Genomic DNA, 11,024 nt, shown 5'->3' on the forward strand with positions numbered 1-11,024 from the left:
CCTGTCAAATTAGTCTAGTATACATCCACATAAAGTGCACAAGACTAAAAGTTAAAAAAAGAGTAAAAAATACACAACAGTTATACCAACAGTAGTTCAACAGGAAAGCGTCAGTAAAGAGCCTAAATGCAGCCAAACAGCTACATATTCGTACAGCTTCAGCAAAAAACATCTTGTAGTGTCAAACACATGAAATGGAGGAGGGCAATTTCTAAATAATGTGAGTGTTTGTTGGCTGAAACAAACAATACAATTTGCATATTTCCAAATTGTATGTCACTGAAAAAGTGTGACCTGTGTCACATTGTGTGTGTGTGTGTGTGTGTGTGTGTGTGTGTGTGTGTGTGTGTGTGTGTGTGTGTGTGTGTGTGTGTGTGTGTGTGTGTGTGTGTGTATGTGTTTGCATCATGCCTCCCCATATGATTTTGTGTCATGTTTGGTTTACATGGAGAAGAGTCATCAGTTTTAATTTCCCACGCGGGAACTTGTAGGCGACCCACAAATATCAACATGACTGTGACTGTTCTGAGAAGTTCCTCTTCTAACCTTCACAGTCAATGAACAGAACACTTCCCAACCCTGTTATTTCTTAAACTCATATTGTCACAGAGAGAATGCAGTTCCTCATAGAGAATATTATTATACCTGTCAGGTAAGAACTGTTATTTATTTTCTATCAATCTATCAATCAATCTATCTAATCTTATAATGGCTATGTAACGTTATGTGGTTTATATATACAGTACAACGTTTTTTTATTCTTAAATGTATCCACTGTAGGACAGGTACATAATTGGCAATTGCATGTTGAAGTAAATTAGGCTACTAATAAGTTTTCATTATTGTGGTTTATAGAGATCAGTTAGATGTGGAAGATTATCTTTCGCAGAATTGATCCTACTCTCCTTCCCCCATCCTTCATTTTTTGGAGTTTAGTTACATGTTTGACACTTTGGGAAAGAAGTTTATTTGCTTTCGTGACGAGTTACATGAGAAAAAAGTCAAATTTGGGTTTTACAGTGAATATACTGTACAGAAGAGTTGGGCAGATTCGATTATTGTAGCTGTTTTTTTTTTTTTTAAAGATTATTTTTTGGGCTTTCTCTGCCTTTAATTTTTGACAGGACAGCTAGGTGAGAAAGGGGAGAAAGACATGCAGGAAATCATCACAGGTCGGACTCAAACCCTGGACCTCTGTGTCGAGGCTTAAACCGCTCAGTGTATGTGTGCCTGCTCTACCCACTGATCCAACCCCGGCAACATTGTAGCTGTGTTTGTGGACAGATTTTAAAAAATGGTTACATTTACAGATGTTGATAAGTACGGAAGCTGAGAAGGGCCATCCTTTTTATTACTCATATTGGTTATTAGAGGTCAGATTGAGCTGATGGTGACGGACTTGATTGATGATAAACGTGTGACAACCCGTGTGACGACATCTGGTTTTCAAAAATAAAATGCTAAAAAAGGGTATAAACATCCATGGAAAATGAGATTACTTGAATTATATTCACAAGAAGTATAAAACACATTAACACGAGATGAGATCAATAACTCGTTATCACGAGATAACGGCATTTAAAAATCCGACTGCGCCTTGGCTAAGAAGATGATGGTGATAAAATAAATGTGGCACTTTGTAGTTTTGGCTTATTTAAAGCTAATTTACTTCTTCTGTATGATTCTTGCTGTTCAGGCAGATTACTTTTAACCTTTCGACAGGCTAACCCTGTTTCCAGTCGTTATGCTAAGATAAGCTAAGCTAACAGTCTGCTGGCTGATGTAGTTTACATTCAATGGATGTAGGAAAGGTTTTAATTTATGACTTTCAATTAATCTGACTCTCGGGCAAGAAAGCAAATATTTCCAACTTCAACTTTGTTCAGGTTGTGTTTTCTCTCCTCAGGAACAGAACAGGATCCTGCAGACAGGTTTTAAAATGTGTCCTGCTTTACCTGTGGGATGTTTACTCTGCACCTGCACCTGTCTGCAGAGACGTCCTGACTCTGCTGTCTCTCTGTGTCACACTCGCCATCATCACTGGCGGCCTGCTTCATCGCTGGCTGTCAACGACTCTGAAATACAACCATGAAGCGTCCATTCAGACTGCCTGCATCTACAGTGTGGCCATATTTCTGGCCTCGTTCCTGTGTCACCCTCTGCGCTGTGTGCTGACCATGACTCTGCCGACAGTCTGCACCAAACAGGGACGCAAACTCCTCATCACAGCCTCCGTCATGATTGTAGTTTTGAACGTCATTCCTAATATTTCAGTGAACGTAGGGGTGGTCGCTCGCATCCTGAAGTGCACCGCTGAGGGTTTCACAAAGACTTTATTGAACTCATCTGAACCTTTGAACAAAGCAAAGAGGGACCTTGTTGAGGAAACCATCAAAGTGAGAAGGGAAGACTTGAGCATTGTCACCAACTTGAGGAAGTTAGATCACTTCACACATGTTGATGTGTCAGAAGTCAAAAGCAGGTTCACTAAGATGATTGCACAGATAGAGGTCAACTTCTCACATGCCAGGGGCCTGCTAAATGATTACAAACTGTTGTCAAACCGGATCCTTGCTGCCATTTTTGTTGCTTTACTAATCTTTGAATCTGCTCGCTACTTAAAATCTTATCTGGCATCAGTTCAGTTTGATACTGGCTACATCTCCAAAGAGCTTCATCAAAAAGTGACTCATGCTGCTAAAAATAAAACTCATCCCAAAAGCTGCAACATAACAAGTCAGGAATGTACCTCCTGTTTCATATCACTGGTTGTGGTAACATTATATTTCATTGCAATAACTTTATTAGTGGCTTTGGATCATGTTGTGTATCATATAGTTCAGGCGATTGTGCCATGGATACTGGACTTTCCACCAACATCTGCCAGCATAAGTGTCAATTATAAGGTAAGACATTATTGCAGTTCCTTTTATTCTACCTGCAGTATTTGCTTCCTCACTTTTAAGGTTTTGCTCTTGTTTTAATCTCCTGCCAGGTTCAGTGGTTCCCCCCTGCCTTTTGTATCATCCCACAATCCTGTGTCACACGGGAGCTCACAAACTTCCACCGGGATTACAAGTGGACTTTCAACCCCGAGCCATCGCTCTGTGATGTGACAACTTCAGCTCCGAATCTGGGAGTCACACTCCTGCTGGGATGTCTCTGGCTGATGAGCTACTCTCTGGTGTTCCTCGAGGTTTACGCCAGACGGCTGCGCAGGAAAATCTCTGCATCTTTTTTCAGAGAGCAGGAGGAGAGGAGAATAGTTTACATGATGAAGAAAGTACAAGAGAAGCAGAGTAGAAAAGAGCAAAAAGAGACTATTTGTGTTAAGGTTAGGTGAATGGTTACAGGTCAATGGTTTGTTTGTCAATTTTTTCTAAAGATGGTTTTATCCATGCTAGCTGTTTTGCTCTAGGGATGGCAACATCGGTGTGTCGGTCCACCACTTCAGGCTGTTCTCATGAACTATTCATACATATAGCTTCAAAAAGTAATGCACTGTAATCCGTATGTATTCCACGTATTTATTAGTGTAAACCCCACATTGATGTTTACTGTAAGGCAGTCCCCTCTACTATCTGTAGTAATTATAACCAAAACATAGAGTATGGGACTGTATATCGTAGGGATGAGGTAGAGGTGGTGGATTGGTAGCTTAGTCCTACCAGACTATCGTACATTTCATTTGTACAGAGAGTCTGGCCTCTCTCCATTGACAAGTGTTAACTTCCTTGAAGGCGGGTACTCTGTTGAAGTTTAAAACTATTGAATCTGCCCAGAGCCACTCTGGATCTGCCATAACCAATCGCTAACGTTTGGTCGTGATGTCGGCTTAGCATCGCTAGCGTTAGCCTTAGCCAACTCCTTCACCACTAACGGAGCGAGCTGGAAAATCTAACTTTTCCCGAACCCCGTGGGGAGGAGGGCCACAACATAATGGCCACCAACAAAACTCAGCAAAGATTGTTCTTGCTCGGGCTTTATATTCTGGATATTCGGCAACGTTACCACAATTCTGGATATTCGGCAGCGTTACCACAACGGACTGAATGGCTTCGCTTGCATCTTTCTCCGCCGCCATTACGGATCTACAACTCAAATTAGCGCACAACCTCAACGTCATCGTTCTCAGCCACTCCCTCTGTTCGCTGATTGGACCGCCAAATATTTGGCTGGAGAAAACCCAAGAATATACCGCAAACCCTACTACTAAAGGATAATGAAAATTGAGCGGAAGTACGTAGGAGGGTGGAGCCAGGCTACTACTTGAGGGGACCGGTGTTTTAACCCAAACAAAAAACTTTTTTGTAATCTTAACTAGTTTTTGTGAAAACCTTAAACTGTCGCATAGGCCTAACGGTGTTGTCATAATTTCAAAGATAGATGAAAAGATATCATTAGAATAGTGCATACATTTTCGTACGAAATCAAACGAACATGTGTTGATGATAATCCATTGACCACTTTGATATTTCAACAATTATTTGATTGATTTCCATGATATTTTCTACAGACATAGTTTGGTCCCCAGAGGATGAATCTTACTAACTTTGGTGATCCCATGACCTTTTCTCTAGTCTCACCATGAGGTTGATATTTGGGGGTTTTATTGAAATGTCTCAACAACCACTGAGTGGATTGCCATGGAATTTGGTACAGACATTCATGGTGCCCAGAGGATGACTCCTCATGACTGGTTGTACCCTGACTTGTCATGTAGCACCACCAGCATGTCAAAGGTTTCACTTGTCCAGTGTAATCTCAACATCCACTTGATGCATGGGCACAAAAATGATTACAGAGATTCATGGCTCCTACACACTGTAGCCTATCTAATGATCCCCAGACTTTCCCTTTAGTGCAGAGGTTGACATTTGTGGTTTTGAGTGAAATGTCTCAACAAATAACTGATGGATTGCCAGTAAAGTTGGTGCAAACATTCATGTCCACCTCAGGATGAATTCTAATAACTCTGCTCATATCTTAGCTTTTCATCATCAGGTCAAAATTTCATTATCCAATACTTTACGACCGAATACCTGCAGATCTAATGACATTACCATCAGCTTCAGTTGTACTTTGTGTTTATTGTTTATCAATATGCTAACAAATTATAGGATGACCATGGTCAAGATTCTGAGCATGTCAGCATGCTGATGTTAGCATTTACCTCAAACCACTGCTGGGCCTAAGTAGCATCACAGAGCTGCTAGTGTGGCTGCATGTAGACTCTCTTAGTCTTCTCACCTACAGTAGGCTACAGTTTTTCTTTAAGGTTTGTAACACAACATTCTCCGCTCTTATGCTAAGAGTCTGATTTTGCAAAAAAAATAAACTGATAGAGCATCCTGTGTAACAACACATTTTCCTGTTCAGGCATGTCACCACTCAACGTGTCTTCTTAGGCGCTCACACTCAAACCTGATGTGGTTTTTATTGATGTACCACCACATCTGCTAACTTTGCATCCACGTGTGTTTGCCTGCATGGTAACAGGTTGTTTTTTTTTTCACATAAATTTCAGAGAGCTTATATTTTACTGTATATTTTCTGTAATGTGTGTGCAATGTTGTTTTACCTCGTGTGTGGTTCAGTGTGAACCTGTTATTTCTTGTTCTAGTTCTTTTTTTTTTTACCCCTGAGCCTCACTAGATGTCACTATGGTGCTTTGGATAAATGAGGATAGCGAATAATACAGTACCTCCTGTCAGAAAATGAACAGCAATAGATTGGATCTTACAATGTTTTGAATATTTTATTGACCTAGATGATTTTTATAGATGAAATGAATCTGTTTTATGTGCACATCCAATAATTCACCTGCCTATTTTAATCAGTATGGCCTTACTAAAAAAAATCACTTCCTTTGCAGGTCCTTCACATTTTATCAGTACGCTTCTGCTTAAAACTCCCATGAGCCTTCGGGAGTTTATTTTAAGACACCATCCCAGAATAATAATAGAATACCTCTTTATCATTTAGTCTATTTTTTCTGACTTTTTGTCCACTCATGATTGTCTCAAAATTCATCAAATCTGTGTAAAGTTGATAGACAGAAATGATAAATTATTCATGTATGTTGTGCTTACTATGTGTGTCACAGCTCTGGGCTTATTGTTGGAAAGGCAGTGAACTGAAAGATTATTAAAAATGCAAATCAAATGTAGCTCTTAACATCCAATTTTCTCATTTTCATTCTCTTTAAGTAGCGGGTGGAAAAATCAAAATTTTTACACTATCTGACAGTATCACACTGTACATGTTTGTTCCAGCTCTTCACTGAAGATTCTATACAATGTTTACATTAATATCTTACATTTGATAAACATTACCCTAAAATGTAGCCTGGCATGTTTTGATACCTTTCTCAACTGGAACTAAAAAATAAATGTCTGTGGGATTGTCGAGCAGGCTAACATTTGTTCATTTGTTCAGACGCAATATAGGATGGACTTCTTAGCATGCAGCAGTTCAATCAAACAATTACCTGGAAAGAAACTGCTCTGCAGGATTATGTTTTCTTCTTCTGTGAAGCTGTTATCTATTCATTAGAGGAAGCCTGGTGGACTGAGTGCTTTGCGATTGGCATCTACTTGAAATGATAAAATTGCAAGTGTCTGTCATGCATTAGCATTCATACTGACAGTCTTGTCCACAGAAAGAGGTTTAAAGAGGTTTGTTTGAATCTATTTCCGCAGCTGTGAGAAGGATTTTGTGGGTCGGTTTTGATGTGTCTTAATGTTTTCAGCTATTGGGAGCAGGTTTTAAACAGTATCAGTATCTACCACACAGTGCCAGTGGCTGTGAAAGCATTCCTAAATGTGCCTCAAAGGAATAGCGAAAATCTTAATCTTATGATGTGTGTGAATGTTTGTCCTTCAAGATACTTTTTGAATTCTACACTCCTGAATCTGTGCAAAACCAGAGTATCCAAAGATGTAAATGTGGTTTTTCACAGAAGATGTTAACTAAATTATGTCTGCTATGGCAAAAAACAAAACAAAAGGTCTACTTCCTAATTAGTGCCATTTAAACTCAATGGCCGATCACTGCAGTGGATGATGTGTTAAATTGCAGGCTACCTCCTCTGTTCTTTTGATAATTATAGGATTTATGGCCACAGCCATGGCCTCAATGGTTGACATGGCATTTTGAGCTTGGATGGGGAGGTGGAATTGATTTTTAAGTTGGTGGCTGTGCAAGGCAGTGTGTTGCAGTGTGGATGTAATGGTGTGTGATGGCAAAGAGAGGGAGGGGTGCACTGGGAAAAAGGGAGGGAGAGCAAGAGAGAGATAGGGAGACATATGTGGACGACTAGAGCGCCTCTGGAGAAAGACTAAGCATTCATTTGTGTTTCTTGGTTGATTGCACCTGCTACCACGCGAAAGTGAGAGCTGCCTTTTGCAAGTGATGGTAAGCTGCCCATTTTCTTCTCTTAAAAATATTTGTTTACTCTCCCACACTTTGATTTTCTTAACCTGAATCAACTCTAAATGTTTAACGATTTATTTCTGTTATTTCCTTGGTTACAGGAATATAAAGAGGGAGGGTTATGTATTTTTTTCTAAGAGGATAGTCAGTCTTTTCTGGCTTTCTTCATTTGTTTAAAAAAAAAAAAAAAACGGATCAGTCAACATAATGGCTTTAGTGTGGGCTTAACCTTTCCTTTCACAGTCAACTGGCTGATACAAATATATCCATCATGAGAAACACAGGATACACATCTTTATGGATGTTAGTGATTAACAGAAAGTTAAATAATGTTGACCTATATTAAGATTTCAATTTAACCTTTTATTTATATCTCTTTATTTTAAACTAGAGTGGCTGAACTATTCATAATTAGGTGATGTTTGCTGATTCCTGTTATGTCATTAATATATTAAACCTGCAAGGACAGATTTTTTTTTTGCCATTTGGGGGCAGTGGAAACAAGTTGTGAACATAACATTGACATATCCACTTTTGACCAACACCAGTTTTGATTGATATTCTCTGGATTGCACACAAACAAACATCTGTTTTTGCAAATGAACCCTCTCCTGGCCCCGCCCTACCATTTTCTTACAGTCCCTTTCTATTGTTTCTCTCACGTTTCTGCATTTAGGCTTCTTGTTTTGTGCCTCTGGAGTTCAACTGAGTTGTGGCCACAGGACCTAAATATAATGGAGAACAACACAACCGTCTTTCGGGAAGTCGCTCGATTTGTAAATCTGACAGAAATACCTCTGAACCCTCTTGAAGAGCAGGCCATTACAATATTTTTGACAATGCTCATCTGTGTAGTAGGGATTGCTGGGAACATCATGGTGGTGCTGGTTGTGCTGCGCACTAAACACATGGTGACCCCGACTAACTGCTACCTCGTTAGTCTGGCTGTCGCAGACCTCATCGTGCTCCTGGCTGCAGGGCTGCCTAACATCTCTGATGTTGTAGCCTTCTGGATATATGGATACACAGGATGCTTGTGTATAACTTATCTTCAGTACCTGGGCATCAACGTGTCGTCTTGCTCCATCACGGCCTTCACCATCGAACGATACATCGCAATTTGTCACTCCATAAAGGCTCAATTCATATGCACCGTTTCCCGGGCCAAGAGGATCATAGCTGCAGTCTGGGTCTTCACTTCGCTCTACTGCATTATGTGGTTCTTCTTAGTGGACACGGAAGAAACCGTCTACACCAACGGAGTGGTGGTCACTTGTGGCTACCGTGTCTCCAGAAGCTTGTACATGCCGATCTATTTCTTGGACTTCACTTTGTTCTATGTGATCCCCCTTATTGTGGCCATGGTGCTGTATGGGCTCATCGCCAGGATTTTGTTCATGAGCCCCCTGTCCTCGCATTTGAACGACAGAGCCGGAGGAAGCTCGGTTCACCAGGGTCACTCCAACACCACTAACAAGGCCAACAAGGGTGCGGTCTCTGCAAGAAAACAGGTACTGGAATGGCTGACACACAGTATAGAGCAGGGGTCTTCAACGTTTTTTAGGTCAGGGACCCCTTAGCTCAAAGATAGACCGAGTAGGGACCCCCTACTGCATATATTGTAAACAATTGAGTTGCATATTAAACTGGGCCGAATGGACGAAAATAAATGGTATAATTATTTATAAATCATGTTTTAACCGTAAACATACATGTGGTAGGCACAGTGAAACTTTAAGCCTAACTGTATAGCTGCCATAGTGGCTACCTTACCTATAGCTTATCTTCAATATGTAATTTATTTATTTATTTTTCACAAATAGGCCAATTTATCTTTGCTATTAATATTTTAGACGCATATCAATGTATATTTTCAGACATATTTAAATAAAAAATAAAAAAATAAACTTCCCAAAAAATATTTTTTAAAGATAATTTGGCGGCCCCCCTGCACTAACTCCAAGGACCCCCTAGGGGTCAAGGATCCCCTGTTGAAGATCTCTGGTATAGAGTAAAGAGTAGGAAAAAAATCCACCTTTATTAGAAAATATTAAAATCTCATGAATAATTTCTGATTAAGAAATCTCTTTTTAGCCAAACCTAAAATATATAGTTTAGGTGAAGATTCCACCGCTCCCTGTTCAGATGCACCAACCAGGACCAGGAGGGGTGTCTAACTGTGTGTTAATCACTGCTGATGCACACGCAGTCATTATCCCTTGTGGGGGGAGGGGCTTAGGAGACCGTTTTGGGCTTTAGCAGAAAGGGGGGAGGGACTGAGAAGTTGTCGATGTTCACATTTTTTGGCTAAATCCTGGATCTTCACAATCCTACCTACGGCACCTTTAAACAATTAACGCACCTCCATCCTCTCTATGAAGGCCACTTTTTCACACAACCCTCATGTGTGGTCGTTCGGAAAAGAGCTATAGGCCCTTCCGCTGTAGCATGACCTGGCATTGTTGCATGTTAGCATGCTGACTTTAGCATTTAGAACAGCTGTCCATAGGTACAGCCTCACAGAGCTACTAGCATAGCCACAGACTCTTGTTGTTAGACATCTTCTACAATACTGACATGATGTCAAACAGCATGCCTGTGATTATAGTTATAACTCTTCCTCATTATTGCCACATAATTACATTATTTTTGTTCCTTGTTTCCTTGCACATCTGTCTCTCTCTCTGCATCAACAGATAACAAAGATGCTGGCTGTGGTGGTCGTCCTCTTCGCCTTGCTTTGGATGCCTTACCGAACACTGGTGGTGGTCAACTCCTTTATCGACCCGCCTTACCACAACACCTGGTTCCTGCTCTTCTGCCGTATGTGCATCTACACCAACAGTGCCGTCAACCCCATCATTTACAACCTCATGTCTCAGAAGTTTCGCGTCGCATTCAAAAAGCTCTGCAAGTGCAACTGGCGACACAAGGAGAAGGCGGCACAGTATAATGTGCCAATGTATTACAGCGTGATAAAGGATTCTTCCCATGAGAGCAATGAGCTGGTCACAGAGCAGGAGGAAGTGAGTCAAACCAACAAAAGGCTCAACCAAATGGAAGATGACGCAAGCACTCGCAGCATTTCTTAATAAAGGCTTTGATGAGTTTGTTGGCTCTATTAGGATAGGTGCATTATTTGTGTTTAAGATTGCTGTCAGTTCCACCTGTTAGAAAAATGATTTACTGACGCTGAGATCTGTACACATTTTAGTTTTTGTAGTAAGCTAGTTGTGGTACTTTTGCATCAGTATTGTAACTGTGTTGTAAACACAGTATGTGAGACCAGGCTTTTGTGTATTTCACACTGCTTAGTGGGACATAAAGTGCATCATAATGTGCATTGCCATTGCACAAAAATGACTCACTATTTTAATGCACATAAAAATAGAATGACTAGGAAAGATGGACATTTTATGTGACGTGTTAAATGCATTTTTGTACATATTCTGAATTTCCACACTTTATGTTGACTAGTTTTGACTAGTACCAGTACTTGTTACATATGTGCAACACTGACCTATAACATTATCAGCATAATGCGTCTCTTGATAACAATTGCACTTGTCCTTTTCATTGTGACACTCTCT

At 40.4% G+C, this 11,024-nt stretch overlaps 2 protein-coding genes across 2 annotated transcripts; both read left to right on the forward strand.

The window, feature by feature from the left end:
- Nucleotides 1-614: 614 nt before the first annotated feature.
- Nucleotides 615-6,346, forward strand: ocstamp (osteoclast stimulatory transmembrane protein). The gene is made up of 3 exons (XM_078253886.1): nucleotides 615-652; nucleotides 1,907-2,906; nucleotides 2,996-6,346. Exons 1-3 carry the CDS (start codon nucleotides 615-617, stop codon nucleotides 3,341-3,343), a joined length of 1,386 nt encoding a protein of 461 aa, XP_078110012.1. The 3' UTR covers nucleotides 3,344-6,346.
- A 1,822-nt stretch (nucleotides 6,347-8,168) lies between these two features.
- Nucleotides 8,169-10,526, forward strand: LOC144520362 (thyrotropin-releasing hormone receptor). Its single transcript, XM_078254040.1, has 2 exons — nucleotides 8,169-8,945; nucleotides 10,131-10,526. Exons 1-2 carry the CDS (start codon nucleotides 8,169-8,171, stop codon nucleotides 10,524-10,526), a joined length of 1,173 nt encoding a protein of 390 aa, XP_078110166.1.
- Nucleotides 10,527-11,024: the final 498 nt, after the last annotated feature.

This window comes from Sander vitreus, chromosome 7 (assembly GCF_031162955.1).
Source record: "Sander vitreus isolate 19-12246 chromosome 7, sanVit1, whole genome shotgun sequence".
Classification (NCBI taxonomy): Eukaryota; Metazoa; Chordata; class Actinopteri; order Perciformes; family Percidae; genus Sander; species Sander vitreus.